General features: G+C 43.0%; 1 protein-coding gene across 1 annotated transcript in view; it reads right to left on the bottom strand.

Moving 5' to 3' along the window:
- Positions 1-921: 921 nt before the first annotated feature.
- The window catches only part of LOC143289673 (transient receptor potential cation channel subfamily V member 5-like), a 52,233-nt gene continuing 35,041 nt past the window's right edge, over positions 922-18,113 (bottom strand). The window contains exons 15-19 of the mRNA XM_076598721.1: positions 17,388-17,536; positions 14,159-14,275; positions 10,112-10,240; positions 3,053-3,137; positions 922-1,076 (exon numbers count right to left, since the gene is read on the bottom strand). Of these exons, the coding sequence (XP_076454836.1) occupies positions 922-1,076; positions 3,053-3,137; positions 10,112-10,240; positions 14,159-14,275; positions 17,388-17,536 (635 nt within the window). The remainder of the gene's footprint in view (positions 1,077-3,052; positions 3,138-10,111; positions 10,241-14,158; positions 14,276-17,387; positions 17,537-18,113) is intronic.

Below are 18,113 nucleotides of genomic sequence, written 5' to 3'. Positions count from 1 at the left end.
TGAATAACTGATGAAATGTGTCCCTACACAATGGGTAACTAATGTAATGTGTCCCTACACAATGGGTAACTGATGTAATGTGTCCCTGCACAATGGATAACTGATGTAATGTGTCCCTACACAGTGGGTAACTGATGTAATGTGTCCCTACACAATGGATAACTGATGTAATCAGTCCCTGCACAATGGATAACTGATGCAATGTGCCCCTACACAATGGATAACTGATGTAATGTGCCCCTGCACAGTGAATAACTGATGTAATGTGTCCCTGCCCAGTGGGTAACTGATGTAATGTGTCCCTGCACAATGGATAACTGATGTAATGTGTCCCTGCACAGTGGATAACTGATGTAATGTGTCCCTACACAATGGATAACTGATGTAATGTGTCCCTCTCACTGATGTAATCTGTCCCTGCACAATGGATAACTGATGTAATCTGTCCCTGCACAATGGATAACTGATGTAATGTGTCCCTACACAATGGATAACTGATGTAATCTGTCCCTGCACAATGGTTAACTGATGTAATGTGTCCCTCTCACTGATGTAACGTGTCCCTTTTCCTGCACAATTCATTACTGTTGTAATATGTCCGTTTTATTACTGTGTGTCCTTTTTCTTGCACAACGGATAACTGATGTCCTGATTGTGTCCCTTTTACTGATGTACTGTGTCCTTTTCACCTGCACGATGCATTACTGATGTAATCTGCCCCTTTTCTTGCACAACAGATAACTGTGCGAAATTCTGCTAATGATGATGATGTTTCAATATGAGAAATATAACCTTAAATGCAAAGGACCAAAAACAAAAAAAACAAAAAAAAAATGAACATGCCTACGTAAAAAAAAAAAAAAAAAAAATTAAAAAAAAAAAAGCAAAATGTGGAGACTTGAACCTGTGGACACTTGTTTCCTAGTCAGCTGCCTTACCACTAGGGGACATGGAACACTGCCAGCCTGTATATACACCAAAAAGCAAAAACCACCGAGAATCAAACCTCTGCTCTCCGGACGCTTTTGTGAACAGCTTGGCCGCTTTTTTTAGCTTGCGGGTGGAGTTGAGAATGCCTATGAGAGGACAAGCACACTGTTAGCCAGTTGACCATTAACGACTTTGTCATTCTCTTCAGAGCATGTGTGTGTGTGTGTGTGTGTGTTTGTGTTTGTGTGTGTAGGTGATTCAGTGTGTGTGTGTGTGTGTGTGTGTGTCTGTGTGTGTGTGTCTGTCTGTCTGTCTGTCTCTCTGTCTGTGTCTGTCTGTGTCTGTGTGTTGTGTCTGTGTGTGTGTGTGTGTGTGTGTGTCTGTGTGTGTGTGTGTGTGTGTGTGTAGGCGATTCAGTGTGTGTGTGTGTGTGTGTCTGTGTCTCTGTGTGTGTTTCTCTGTGTGTGTGTGTGTGTGTGTGTGTGTGTGTGTGTGTGTGTGTCTGTCTGTGTCTCTGTGTGTGTGTGTGTGTGTGTGTGTGTGTGTTTGTGTCTGTCTCTCTGTCTGTGTCTGTCTGTGTCTGTGTGTTGTGTCTGTGTATGTCTGTGTGTCTGTGTCTGTCTGTGTGTCTCTGTCTGTCTGTCTGTCTGTGTCTCTGTGTGTGTGTGTGTGTGTGTGTGTGTGTGTGTGTGTGTGTGTGTGTGTGTGTGTTGTGTTGTGTTCATGGAGACAAAATGGGAGCACAATAAAGAGAAATGTTGTTGTTGTTTTTAAAACAGAGACAAAAGAACATTTATATCTAATGTAAGTTTTAAAATCATTATCATTCAATCACAGTAGCAATACATTCTAAAACCCATCACATCATTCAACCACAAATGCAATGATCTAAACGCATAGATGTAATGGTAAATTGTATCAAAAAGTGTTGTTTTAAAAAATAGTATCAAGAAGAAAGAAAAAAAAAAAAGAACCACAGTACATTTATCCTGGAATATGTACGGATACAAGGAGTTAAGTGCACAGACAATACCAATAAATAGCAAAAAAATGTATCAAAACACAATTCAGGACGACTGACAAAAATGGTAAACTGTATCCAAAAGAAAAATGCATAAAAAAAAGTATCTTGAACACAACACAGACAGACTGACACTGTACTAAAAGAGTTTCAGTTTCAGTTTCAGTAGCTCAAGGAGGCGTCACTGCGTTTGGACAAATCCATATACGCTACACCACATCTGCCAAGCAGATGCCTGACCAGCAGCATAAACCAACGCGCTTAGTCAGGCCTTGAGAAAAAAAAAGGAAATAAATAATAGATAAATACATAAAAAAAGAACTACTACTACTAATAATAATATGTATAAGTCGCAAAAACTTGATGAAGTCAACTATAAGCGTACAAAACAAAACAAAACAAAAAAATAAATAAATAAAAAATAAAATAAAATAAAATAATAAAATAAGATAAAATAAAAAAACAATAACAACAATTTAAAAAAAATAAATAAAAGAACTAAAAGAAGTACTAAAAGAACGGAGATATAAAAAAAAAAAAAATAAAAAATAATTTTTGTACAGATATCAAGAGACACAGGGCTGACTGCCACAATGATAAATCTCAATAAGTAAAAAAAAAAATATATATAAATGCATAAAAATAAAACTGACTTTCTTCTAGAAAAAAAAAAAAAAAAAAGTATCCAAACACAAGTGTGACACACTCACCCACACACACACACACACACACACACACACACATTCACAAAAGAAAAACAATTCCAATCCCCCAACAAGGATCAGACCAACAGACAGGACAACAACAACAACAACAACAACAACAACGACAACCACCACCACCATCATCACCATCAACATCATCACCACCACCATCATCACCATCAACATCATCATCATTAACATTATTGTCATCATCATCAACATCATCATCATTAACATCATCATCGTCATCATCATCACCATCAACATCATCATCATTAACATTATTGTCATCATCATCGACATCATCATCATTAACATCATCATCATCATCATCATCATATATTCTGCATCCCCTCCTGCGCCAGGCTACTGAAAATGGTGGGGGCCGCTTTCTTACGCATGGCGTTCTTGCGCTGCGCCATCATCTTCTGCTGGATCTTGTTCTGGATCCTCAGCTGGTTCAACTCCTCTTTCTCCTTCTCCTGCAAAAAAAACAGAGTCACACTTTCAGTGTCAAGTTTCTCATTTCGGAGGTGTCACTGCACTCGGACAAATCCATATACTGTAAAGTTCGGTCTATAAGCCACGACTTTTTCTCCCAGCTTCAACCTCTGTATCCTCAGCTGGTTCAGCTCCTCTTTCTCCTTCTCCTGCAAAAAAACAGAGTCACACTTTCAGTGTCGAGTTTCTCATTTCGGAGGCGTGACTACGCTGGGACAAATCCATATACCGTAAAGTTCAGTCTCTAAGCCACGACTTTTTCTCCCAGCTTCAACCTCTGTATCCTCAGCTGGTTCAGCTACTCTTCCTCCTTCTCCTGCAAAAAAACAGTCACACTTTCAGTGTCAAGTTTCTCATTTTGGAGGCGTGACTACGCTCGGACAAATCCATATACCGTAAAGTTCGGTCTATAAGCCACGACTTTTTCTCCCAGCTTCAACCTCTGATCCTCAGCTGGTTCAGCTCCACTTTCTCCTTCTCCTGCAAAAAAACAGAGCCACACTTTCAGTGTCAAGTTTCTCATTTCGGAGGTGTCACTGCGCTCAGACAAATCCATATACCATAAAGTTCGGTCTATAAGCCACGACTTTTTCTCCCAGCTTCAACCTCTGCGGCTTATACAATGATGCGGCTTATCTGAGGATTTTAACGATCCCAGGAGCGTCACGTTCTTGTCTATTCTTAGCTTCCCTTCAACTCACCAAAATCATGATTTCTGTCCATGAATTTTTGGATGAGCTTCAGGTTAGTGTGCAAACTGTTCACATTTTAAAAATCAAATCCGCACACATTAAAGCCTTCAGATCAGCATTCAGGTCTACTTTGCTCAAGCGCACACCCTCATCATGCCGAAAACGCGATGAAATGCCTATGATGCAGCCTTCAAATTGAAGGCAATCGACCTAGCAGATGACAGTGCAAGCAACGAACCAACAGCGACCCTTGCGTTCATGTTCATCAAGTGAAAGTGAGGCTGAAGTCAGTGACAAGATGGTGTAGAAAGCTGCGCTGGTTCTCTTCAACACAACTCGGACACTGAAGATGAAGATTTCAGTGCATTCAGTGAGCAGGACGACGTTGAATAAAACTGACTATCCCTAAATTGTGGATCTTATTTTCGTTGTGTTTATTTTTTTGTGTGTGTGGCACTAGCAGTATTTTTGCTTCCTTTTCTTTGTGTTGTTCCCGTTTGTGTTTATTTCATAACCTACAGTATTGACAGCTTTTCTATAGTATCGGTATGTGTTCCGAGTGTGGCTTATGTGTGTATGGAGTTTAATTTTTTTTCAAAATTTAGTGGGTGCGGCTTATATACCAGTGCGTTCAATAAACCGAACTTTACGGTAAACAGTCCACATCTGCTGGACAGATGCCAGACTAGCAGCATAACCCAACGCGCTTAACTCACTCAGTACGGCCAGTCCTCTCTTCTCCTCTACACAGATCCCTCGGATGTCCAGTGGGTGTCTGAATGACCCAACCTTTAGCTTCCGTCGTCAGAATTGTGGTATTCTTTGTCAACATTCACGTCTTCAGTATAAGAGCCTTCCGCTTGCAATATTTTGATGATGGTAATTGGGGTGAAACGCTGTTAACGTCGTCTCTTTCGCCGTTCGTATGGAGAGAGTTAACTCACAATGGACAACGGGCCCTGATCGGGGACCTACTTTTTACAACCGCTTCAGATGAAGGACCCCAATCGGGGGGCCTTGGATAGTTACGAATTTGTGGAGTAGCACCTGATTTGCATAAACGAGGTTATAAGCTAAGAATATCTTAGCTGACCTTTCCACTCTCCACTGCAGTCAATAAATGGAGTGTGTGTTGCTGTGCTTGCTAGCAGGTGAGTTATTTCTGCGGTGACTAGTTCACGTGAACAGTGCATGTCAACAATGGCGCCTGACCCAGTTTCGTCTCAGTCACAAGGCAGACAACAGAATTGGACAAAGGGGCGTTATCGTTGTGCTTTTTTCCTGGATTTGTGTACAAGTCATCACTGTGCGCAAATTTCGAACAAAAAATATGGATACTTTCATCATCTCACTGTATGATATGGGATAAAGTTTCATATTTTGTCCAAATGAATACGCTTAATAGCCAAAAAAAGCGTATGACGAGACAGACCGTAAACCTGACAAGATGGCATGGACTGCCTTGGCCAAAGGAATGATTCAGTGCTTATAGCTTTTAGAGGCGTTTGATTGGCTAAGAGCGGACCGGGCAAGACTGGTCGTCTTTTCACTGTTAGCCGCACGAAATTTGGCCAAGCAGAGCAAACCGATAGGCCTAGTTTGCATCAGTTTGACATGGTAAGTATATGTATCACCAAACATGGAGTATAATACAAACTCCTCCTTTTTGTCCCCAACTAACTCATTATGTTACTGATCAGTCTGGAAGTTTTCATTTAATAAAATCTAACATTTGTTTTTTGGCGATTTTATTTCTTACCTATACAAATGGGTCTGTGGAGAAAGGCAGGGGAGCTAACTGGCAGTACTATGTGAGTTATGGAGGCGTCACTTTGCTCAGACAAATCCATATAAGCTACACTACATCTGCCAGACAGATGCCTGACCACCAGCATAGCCCAACACGCTTAATCAGGCGTTGAGTGTATGTGAATGTATTTCTGTAACTATCAGAGTGGATTTTCTTGTGCAGGATTTTGCCAGAGGATAACTCGCTCATTGCCATGGGTTCTTTTCCAGTGTGCCACATGAGTGCTGCACAGGGATCCTCCATCTTCTCATCTGAATGACAAGATGCTCAGTTTGATTTTCCAGTCAAAGTTGGGAGAAAGGGCGGGAGCAGGATTCAAACCCAGATCCTGTATTGGCAGATGAGCATCTTAACCATTCGGCCACCTTCCTCTGCAAACAGAGCCAAGTGTGGGTGACACTGGGCAGTCAAGGCACGTTCGGAAAGAACAATTCAGGCGACAGAAATGAGGCACTATCACAAGACACTTAACATCGAGAAACTGATCACATCACCGACGAACAAGTGTGTCGAACCATCAAGCAACACACTGGACCATATGAAGAGCTGTTGACATCAGCTGAAAAAAGAAAACTACGTTGGTATGTCAAAATATCAAGATACAATGGCCTTGCTCAAACAATTCTCGAAGGAACTGTCGAGGGAGGGAGATGGAAGATCCAATGGCCTTGCTAAAACAATCCTCCAAGGAACTGCAGAGGGAGGGAGATGGAAGATCCAATGGCCTTGCTAAAACAATCCTCCGATGAACTGTCGAGGGAGGGAGATGGAAGATCCAATGGTCTTGCTAAAATAATCCTTCAAGGAACTGCACAGGGAGGGACATGGAAGATCCAATGGCCTTGCTAAAACAGTCCTCCGATGAACTGTCGAGGGAGGGAGATGGAAGATCCAATGGCCTTGCTAAAACAGTCCTCCGATAAACTGTCGAGGGAGGGAGATGGAAGATCCAATGGCCTTGCTAAAACAGTCCTCTGATGAACTGTCGAGGGAGGGAGATGGAAGGGAGATGGAAGATCCAATGACCTTGCTAAAACAATCCTTCAAGGAACTGTCGAGGGAGGGAGATGGAAGATCCAATGGTCTTGCTAAAACAATCTTCCACGGAACTGCAGAGAAAGGGAGATGGAAGATCCAATGGTCTTGCTAAAACAATCTTCCATGGAACTGCAGAGGGAGGGAGATGGAAGATCCAATGATCTTGCTAAAACAACCTTCCACAGAACTGCAGAGAAAGGGAGATGGAAGATCAATGGCCTTGCCAAAACAATCCTCCAAGGAACTGCAGAGGGAGGGAGATGGAAGATCAATGGCCTTGCCAAAACAATCCTCCAAGGAACTGCAGAGGGAGGGAGATGGAAGATCCAATGACCTTGCTGAAACAATCCTCCAAGGAACAGCAGAGGGAGGGAGATGGAAGATCCAATGACCTTGCTGAAACAATCCTCCAAGGAACTGCAGAGGGAGGGAGATGGAAGATCCAATGGCCTTGCTGAAACAATCCTCCAAGGAACTGCAGAGGGAGGGAGATGGAAGATCTTATGACCTTGCTGAAACAATCCTCCAAGGAACTGCAGAGGGAGGAAGATGGAAGATCCTATGACCTTGCTGAAACAATCCTCCAAGGAACTGCAGAGGGAGGGAGATGGAAGATCCATGGCCTCAAACAATCCTCAAGGGAACTGCAGAGGGAGGGAGATGGAAGATCAATGGCCTTGCTAAAACAATCCTACGATGAACTGTCGAGGGAGGGAGATGGAAGAGCCACTGACCCTGCTAAAATAATCCGTCAAGGAACTGTCAAGGGAGAGAGATGGAAGATCAATGGCCTTGCTAAAACAATCCTCCGATGAACTGTCGAGGGAGGGAGATGGAAGAGCCACTGACCCTGCTAAAATAATCCGTCAAGGAACTGTCAAGGGAGGAAGATGGAAGATCCTATGACCTTGCTGAAACAATCCTCCAAGGAACTGCAGAGGGAGGGAGATGGAAGATCCAATGGCCTTGCTGAAACAATCCTCCGGGTAACTGCAGAGGGAGGGAGATGGAAGGGAAGACAGGAAGACAAACAGGACGGGAAATCCGTTTGCAGAGACCCTGGCTTTGACACAAAACAGAAAGATCGTAGGAATCTGGTGAAGTCTTCTGTCTGGCACCCCAACTATTCTTCACAGAGTTTAGAAGAAGACATTGTGAGAGAAAAAAAATCTTTCTTGAAAAAAAGAAAAATTTTCTTTCCACTACACGACAATATGACAAAAATAAAAAGGAACTGACAAAAAGACAGGAAAAAAACAAGAACAGTGAAATAAACAAAGAATAATGAGTAAATAAAAATAGAAATTAAAAAAAAAAAAAGCATCAACTCTGTTAGCATCATAAACCATCTGTAACCTTCCCTCCATAAACATTCATCCTTGAAAGATAAAAAATAAAGTCCACAAAAGCAAATAAAAAAAATGTATTGGAAAAAAAACAGAAATAAAGGAATTAATTTAGCACACACAAGAAAAGAAGAAAAAATGGATTAAAAAAATAACTGCACAAAGAATATCATCATACTTTTTTTTTTTTTTTTTTTTCAGCAAACAGGTTTGATTCCTAGTGGAGGATAGGTTGTTTTTTTTTCTGAACTAACACTGTTAGCTCCCTGTGAACTGCGGACACTGGGACCATGATGAACAAACCAACCCAGATGGGGGGGCGGGGGAGGGGGGGGGGGCTGTGTATGGGTGAACTCAGGAGCGGCACAGGGGTTATGCCACTGAAACGGTGCAGATGATGGGGTAACAGCAACACAACCACACACACACACACACACACACACACACACACAAAAACAAGAGAGGCAAGGCCTTCAAGACTCACTTGTGATAAATTAAGTCCCCTAGCATTAATTACAGAGTAATTTCCCTTCTTTACTATCTGCACCAAAACGTTTGCAAAATAAATAAAAATTCCATGCTTAGCAAAAGAAGTTCCTCTTTCAACAAAAAATGATAATAATGACTCTTCTTGTTGTTGTGTCAAAGTGCCAAGTTTAGAGAATACAAAAAATATAAATATAACAGTAAATGCAGTTTGCATATAATTAGGCATCTTTTTTAATTTTTTTGTCCCCATCCCAGAGGTGCAATATTGTTTTAAACAAGATGACTAGAAAGAACTGAATTTTTCCTATTTTTACGCCAAATTTGGTGTCAACTGACAAAGTATTTACAGAGAAAATGTCAATGTTAAAGTTTACCACGGACACACAGACACACACACACACACAGACAACCGAACACCGGGTTAAAACACAGACTCACTTTGTTTACACAAGTGAGTCAAAAATGGATAAAAAAATAAATAAATAAATAACTGCACAAAGAATATCAGCATACTTTTTTCTTTCTTTTTTTTTGTCAGCAAACAGGTTTGATTCCTAGTGGAGGATAGGGTTTTTTTTCTGACCGAACACTGTTAGTTCCCTGTGAACTGCGGACACTGGGACCATGATGAACAAACAAACCCAGATGGAGGGGGAGGGGGGGGGGCTGTGTATGGGTGAACACAGGAGCGGCACGGGGGTTATGCCACTGAAACGGTGCAGATGATGGGGTAACAGCAACACAACCACACACACACACACACACACAAAAACAAGAGAGGCAAGGCCTTCAAGACTCACTTGTGATAAATTAAGTCCCCTAGCATTAATTACAGAGTAATTTCCCTTCTTTACTATCTGCACCAAAACGTTTGCAAAATAAATAAAAATTCCATGCTTAGCAAAAGAAGTTCCTCTTTCAACAAAAAATGATAATAATGACTCCTCTTGTTGTTGTGTCAGAATAAGAGGTCAAAGTGCCAAGTTTAGAGAATACAAAAAATATAAATATAACAGTAAATGCAGTTTGCATATAATTAGGCTTCTTTTTTATTTTTCTGTGCCCATCCCAGAGGTGCATTGTTTTAAACAAGATGACTGGAAAGAACTGAATTTTTCCTATTTTTACGCCAAATTTGGTGTCAACTGACAAAGTATTTGCAGAGAAAATGTCAATGTTTAAGTTTACCACGGACACACAGACACACACACACACACACACACACACACACACACACAGACAACCGAACACCGGGTTAAAACATAGACTGACTTTGTTTACACAAGTGAGTCAAAAATGGATAAAAAATAATAATAATAACTGCACGAAGAATATCATCATACTTTTTTTTTTTCTTTTCAGCAAACAGGTTTGATTCCTAGTGGAGGATAGGGTTTTTTTTTCTGACCTAACACTGTTAGTTCCCTGTGAACTGCGGACACTGGGACCATGATGAACAAACCAACCCAGGTGGGGGGCTGTGTATGGGTGAACTCAGGAGCGGCATGGGGGTTATGCCACTGAAACGGTGCAGATGATGGGGTAACAACAACACAACCACAAAAAAAAAATCAGCATACCGTCTGATGCCATCGCACGACAAACATTCGACCCTTTCCATCGAAGGTAGGCTGTGAATATTTGCACTGCTGAGACTTTCGGTTCTCCGGCGTCACACTCTCTTCAATCATCAGAACGATCTTGGCCCACTGAAACACAACACAGACACAATAACCATAATAGTACAAAAAAAATAGAATAATAATAATAATAATGGATACTTACATAGCACGCTATCCAGAATTCTGCTCTAGTTGCTTCATAAAAACTCATCTGTTTACATAACACATTACATCAATGTTACATACACACGGACTGAACACACACACACACACACACACACAATGCATACATAAATTTTAACATACATATGTACCTAACAGCTACCCTCAACACATATGCACACACATGGGCACGCAAAAACATACATTAACAGACGTGCACGTGCACAAAATAATAATAATAATAATAATAATAAAATAAATAAATAAATAGATCAATAAAAAGAAAAGGCTTCAAATCCTGTTACAGCCAGTAAACTCATATTCACTCAGACATGCCAACCCCTGTCAAGTGTCTGAAGGAACTATCAGGAAATTTGGTAGGAACATTCTGAATTTGGTAGGTACACTCGGACTCCGCAGGGTTTCCTCTCGTGTGTGGCCTCCTGGCAACCTAACATCAATGGTTCCTTGCGGACTGCCAGCGCTGGAACTGTGACGGACGAACCTGGGTGTGGCCGTGTATGGGGGGAATCTAAATGAGCGGCGTGGGAGTAATGCCACTAAAACGGTGCAGATGATGGGGCAGCAAAAAAAAAAAAGGAACACTCTGACTCCAAGCCACACCAACAAATGGGCACAAGCGCTGTTTGACTGAGACGCAACTTGATCCAGCCATGCTCTCTCATGCTCGAGCAAACGATTAACTCTCTCCATACCAACGGCGAAAGAGACGACGTTAACAGCGTTTCATCCCAATTACCATCATCAAAATATTGCAAGCGGAACGCTCTTATACTGAAGAGGTGAACGTTGACAAAGAATACCACAATTCTGATGACAGAAGCTAAAGGTTGGGTCATTCAGACACCCACTGGACATCCGAGGGGTCTGTGTAGAGGAGAAGAGAGGGCTGGCCGTACTGAGTGAGTTAAGCTGATCGGTCCACTCGATGCTGTTTCAATGTAAACACGTACACGATTAGCTCAGCATCATAACATGATACCAAGGTTAGTAGTGACTGCCCTGGCCTTGTGATTGGTAGGTCAAGAGCGTCTGGGTAATGTTACAACAGGAAAGCATGTGAACATACTATGTAGTCAAAAATTCACTCGTCGGATCAATTTTGAAAACTGGGGTGACGTCAGAACAAACTGTAATCGAGCATAACAAAGTACGGCGAAATCGTAACAGTTGGCATCTCTGTTCACTGTGTCTAGGGCTCGGCGTAGGAAGGCAGGGGGTCCAGTCTTCTTCTTTGTATTTGTATTTGTATTTGTATTTCTTTTTATCACAACAGATTTCTCTGTGTGAAATTCAGGCTGCTCTCCCCAGGGAGAGTGTGTCTCTATACTACAGCGCCACCCTTTTTTTTTTTTTTGTATTTTTTCCTGCGTGCAGTTTTATTTGTTTTTCCTATTTACGTGGATTTTTCTACAGAATTTTGCCAGGAACAACCCTTTTGTTCCCGTGGGTTCTTTTACGTGCACTAAGTGCATGCTGCACACGGGTTTATCGTCTCATCTGAATGACTAGCGCCCAGACCACCACTCAAGGTCTAGTGGAGGGGGAGAAAATATCGGCAGCTGAACCGCAATTCAAACCAGCGTGCTCAGATTATCTCGCTTCCTAGGCGGACGCGTTACCTCTAGGCCATCACTCCACTCTTCCACCGCTTTTGACCTTCACCGACCAAAGTCAGGAACCCATTCACGCCTGGGTGGAGTGAGGAAAATCAGAGTAAAGTGCCTTTCCCAAGGACGACAACACCGAGCCGAAACAGGCCTCGAACCCTGATCACCGGTGATCACATGGTCACAAGTCCCACCGACTCTGCCAAGGAGTCCACATATATAACATAAATACATGTAAAACACTAAATACATGTCAAAGTCATGTTGTTGTTTTTTTTAACTCATTCTACTCAAGGTACTAGTTAACTTATACTTCCCCCGTAGACCAGGTAAGAGTATTCTCGTACCAACACACTATTTCAATTTCGTTCACTCTTGCTTGGTACAGATGGCATTCTAAACTGATCCGTTTACGGATTCAGGAAGCATGAAAAAGAAGCTTTGTTCGACCGATCAAATCAACAATTCTCCATCGATTTTCGTTGTTATAGTGAACCACCCTGTTTTTTTCTGCAGTGTTCTCGTGTAGTGCTGGTCCAGGGGAGTTATAACAGGCCCGTAGCTGTGGGGTAGAATGAGTTAAATCAATACATGAAATTACACACAGAAACATACAGAGAGAAGAGTGAGAAAGTTATAGGACCAACCAATCTATCCAGATGAAATCAAACCAACAGGAAAGGAACCCCCCCTGACGGGCGCAATAGCCGAGTGGTTAAAGCGTTGGACTGTCAATCTGAGGGTCCCGGGTTTGAATCACGGTGACGGCGCCTGGTGGGTAAAGGGTGGAGATTTTAACGATCTCCCAGGTCAACATATGTGCAGACCTGCTAGTGCCTGAACCCCCTTCATGTGTATATGCAAGCAGAACATCAAATACGCACGTTAAAGATCCTGTAATCCATGTCAGCGTTCGGTGGGTTATGGAAACAAGAACATACCCAGCATGCACACCCCCGAAAACGGAGTATGGCTGCCTACATGGCGGGGTAAAAACGGTCATACACGTAAAAGCCCACTCGTGTGCATACGAGTGAACGCAGAAGAAGAAGGAGGAACCCCCCCAGATACGTATAAATCAAATCAAATCAAATCAATATTGCCTAATTAGTTATTAGCCCCAGTTAACAGCATTTTCATTCATTGTTGCTTATAAATACATGGAAAACACTAAATACATGTCAAAGTCATGTTGTTGTTTTTTTTAACTCATTCTACTCTAGGTACGAGTTAACTCATACCATAATTACTTCCCCTAAGGACCAGGTACGAGTATTCTCGTACCAACTCACTAAACGGTTCAGTTTAGAAAGCTAACTGCACCAAGCAAGAATGAACGAAATTGAAATAGTGTTCACTATAACAACGAAAATTGATGGAGAATTGTTGATTTGATCGGTCAAAGCTGCTTTTTTTCTTCTTTTTTTTCTCAAGGCCTGACTAAGCGCGTTGAGTTACACTGCTGGTTAGGCATCTGCTTAGCAGGTGTAGTGTAGCGTATATGGATTTGTCCGAATGCAGTGACGCCTCCTTGAGCTGCTGAAACTGAAGCTGAAACTGTTGCTTATAGTCCCAGCTGACCACAAAGGGCCATAACAGGACTGCCAAACCATATAAATGCTCAACCGCATCAACACAAAATAATAATAATAATAATGGTATCTATATAGCGCTGAATCTTGTGCAGAGACAAATCAAAGCACTTTCGCACCAGTCATTCACACGCATGCATAACTCTAAAACTGGAGAAACTGAAGACAAGGAAGAGGCAGAGAAGGGAGGCTATTTTGGGAAGAGGTGGGTTTTAAGGCCAGGCTTGAAAGAGCTGAGTGCGGAGACTTGATGAAGCGAAAGAGGAAGTTCATTCCAATTTCAAGGTCCAAAGAGAGAAAGAACAGCGTCTGTCACACACACACACACACACACACACACACACACACACACAAACACAAAAAAAAACTAATGAAGATAAACCCAAAAAACACAGTCCATACATAACACATTATCCTGACAGCAACAGGCGAGGTCCACAGCGTCTGTCACACACACACGCACGCACGCACACACACACACACACACACACACACACACAAACAAACAGAAAAAACAACCAATGAAGATAAACCTACAAAACACAGTCCATACATAACACACTATCCTGACAGCAACAGGCGAGGTCCGTTTCCAGGCTGTCTGCCCGTCAGCTGCTCACCTGTCGGAACCACTCTTTCTGCGTGCTGGTGACCAGCTCGTAGGTGTTGCCCATCATGGCAATCAGCATGTTCACCAACAGCAGGGTCACCATGATCATGTAGACCATGAAGATGATCTGGTAGGGAAAACATCAAACACGCACACACACACACACACACACACACACACACAGAGTCACCATCATGAACATGCTCACCATGACGACCCCACGAACATACTCACCATGACCCCATGAACATGCTCACCATGATGACCCCCTGAACGTGCTCACCATGACCCCCTGAATGTGCTCACCATGACCCCCATGAACACGCTCACCACGACCCCCATGAACATGCTGACCGTTACCCCGTGAACATCTCACTGTGACCCCAAGAATGTCCCTGGTGACCCCATGAACATGCTCCCAGTGACCCCCATCGCCGTGACCCCCCATGAACATGCTCACCACGACCCCCATCACCATGACCCCCATGAACATGCTCACCACAACCCCCATGAACATGCTCACTGTGACCCCATGAACATGCTCACCATGAAATGATACAACAAATAGTAAGTATTATGAAACAACGTTGCTGTGCTCGTGTTTGTCATGTGTTTCGGAGCACTTTTTTTGGTTCAAGGTGGAGATTGGAACCCAATCTCCCAGGGTCAACAGATGACGCTGTTCAGCAGGTTATGGAAACTGGAAGACACTCAGCAAGCACACCCCTGAAAATGGAGTATGGCTGCCCTACAGTGAGGTCTTGCATGTGGAAATAGTCATACGTACTAAAAAAGAAAGAAAAAGAAGAAGTGCTGGCCATGAACGCAGGAAGATGTAGTGGGAGTTAAAAGGTCAAAGTTATGAACATTGTGTGATTGAATATGAAAAAGGGATTTTGCTTGGGGGTTCCTTTAAAGACAAAGGTTAATAGCATGATTGTGAATGGCATACATCCAGAATCAGTGACTGCTTCTTGTTATCTGCCATATACCTGAACAGGTAAAAAAAAAAATTTTTTTAAAGATTAAATTAAAAATTAAAATGTTCCCCAGTTAGTAGTAATAAAGACTGAAAATGTCATGTGGCCCTTAGTGTAAAATATGACCCACGCTTTAAAACACACACACACAAATATCGTTTCCATTGTTGGTACAGGAATGATGTGTGTTATCACTGCCATTACAGTACCAGCCGCCGTGGCGAAGTGGTTAGCGTTGTGGACTGACAGCTGGGAGGACGCAGGTTCGAATCCCAGCAGAGGTGGGTTTTTCGGCCCATGGCCAGCTCCTACCCAGAGTTGAGTGTGCTGTGGGCTTAAATGTGGAGACTGGGACCACACAGTCGAGTGTCATCCACTTCACGGATGCGTCTTTGGGGGTGTTGCTCTAATTACCTGACCAACACTGCAAGTGTCTGTATCTCACGGGCCTGGTTAATGCTGGGATATCATTTTGACAGGAAGCGTAGAGTACAGCCTTGTCACGCAGTCCCAAACCAAAATGGACCTCCATAGCAACATCGTCATCGTCATCCTCCTCCTCCTCCTGCATCATCATTAATATAAACAAAACAGTCTCAAAGTCTGTGGCCTTTCATGCCCTGCTCTCATGGTGACATCAGTTTCGATACCCCTCTACTTCCGTGCTTGGGGTGAGTCCTGTCAACGTCTTCAGTGTCAGCAGATTTATGGGGGGCTCTCGTTTGGGGGACGTGGTGGCGGTCTCCGCTCTAGGAGGGATGCTCACTCAGTCTGGCTCTGCGACTAAGTCATTACTGTCGTTAGTAGGGGGCTTAGTAAGTGGTGTCCTGAGTACACTGAATCAGAACAGGCACCACTGAACACCACCAAAGTAACTCAGCAGCAGTGCAGGGTCTCTTCTGGTGTGTGACCTCCTGGAGACCTAATATCAATGGTTCCCTGCGGACTGCCGACGCTGGAACTGTGACAGATGAACCCAGGTGTGGCCGTGTATGGGGAAATCTAACTGAGCGGCGTGGGAGTAATGTCACTGAAACGGTGCAGATGATGGGGCAGAAAAAAAAAAAAAAAAAAAAAACCCACTGCCATTACATATAACCATTTATTTACCTATCTATATTTGTTGTCCAGCCAATCACATGGGGCCAGATCATCATCAAATGATACACAGCTAAGCACAAAGAGCAGTAATGGCAGATATTCTAACATTTAGCTTGAGGAATACCACTGAGATGACAGATACACTAACACTGCTCATACAATCAACATTCACATTAACATATATAATAACACTGACGCACTGACAACACATGCACCCATAGATGTATTAACCCTTGGCTGCTATGCCCATATAAATATGGTCGTGGCGCCATCTCTGATGACATGATCAAAAGAAGAGAAATAAATCTGGGAGGCTGAAAATTCACAAGTTTGATCTGGCGCGGTTATCTCCACACCAATTTCTCAGCTTCTGGCTGATTGTTTTGTATATTAATTTATGACCTGAAACACTGCTTTCTTCTTTTATTTTTCACGTCTATCAAGGGGTTTACACCAATGCACAAACAACACACACATGGGCGGATATATTAACACTGATATGCACTAACAACACATGCTCTGATATAATCATGTATTTATGATGATGCACTAATACAGAAATCAGCAGATATTAACCCTGACACACTTACAACACACTAAGAAACACATGCACTGATAGATGTACAAATACTGATGTACTAACAGCACACTAAGGAACGCAAGCACTGATAGATGTACAAATACTGATGTACTAACAACACAATAAGAAACACATGCACTGATAGATGTACAAATACTGATGTACTAACAGCACACTAAGGAACACGTGCACTGATAGATGTACAAATACTGATGTACTAACAACACACTAAGGAACACGTGCACTGATAGATGTACAAATACTGATGTAGTAACAACACAATAAGAAACACATGCACTGATAGATGTATTAACACTGACATACTTATACAACACATGCACTGACAAATGAGGGGTTTTTTGTTTTCTTTTTCATCTGTATCTCTATTTTTTCTTACCCCCCCCCCCTTTTTTTTTTTAACTGTCAATTGCAGAATAAACAAACAAACAGCCTTGCACCTTACACCTGACTCAAAGTTTTGCACCACCACAACCACCACCACCATCACCACCGCCATCAAGGCCAGTAACTCCCTCACCCTGCTTCAGCACTCACGTACGGGGTTACTGGTTACGTACTTTGGTCACCTGCGAGAAGGGGGCGGGCAGGTCCTCAAAATACTCATACAAGTCTTCAAACTCTCCCACCGCCATGGCAAACAGTCCCACCGCCGACTCCCACCCAGAGGAAAACACAACACCTCGGCCCCGGAACGGGATGAACAAGGCTGCAAGAGTGACCACACACCGGTGCAGACAACATCCACACACACACACAGGTGCAGACAACATCCACACACACACACAGGTGCAGACAACATCCACACACACACACAGGTGCAGACAACATCCACACACACACACACACCGGTCCAGACAACATCCACACACACACACACACACACCGGTGCAGACAACATCCACACACACACACACACCGGTGCAGACAACATCCACACACACACACACCGGTGCAGACAACATCCACACACAAACACACACAGGTGCAGACAACATCCACACACACACACACACACCGGTGCAGACAACATCCACACACACACACACACCGGTGCAGACAACATCCACACACACACACACACCGGTGCAGACAACATCCACACACACACACACACCGGTGCAGACAACATCCACACACACACACCGGTGCAGACAACATCCACACACACACACACACCGGTGCAGACAACATCCACACACACACACACACACAGCAACAGAACACCAAGGTGCAGTGCAGGCAGGTATACACAACATCAATCATGAGTACTTTTGTAAACTTGT

The sequence above is a fragment of the Babylonia areolata genome, chromosome 14, assembly GCF_041734735.1.
Source record: "Babylonia areolata isolate BAREFJ2019XMU chromosome 14, ASM4173473v1, whole genome shotgun sequence".
Classification (NCBI taxonomy): domain Eukaryota; kingdom Metazoa; phylum Mollusca; class Gastropoda; order Neogastropoda; family Buccinidae; genus Babylonia; species Babylonia areolata.
This window is presented reverse-complemented; position numbering and strand designations above follow the sequence as displayed.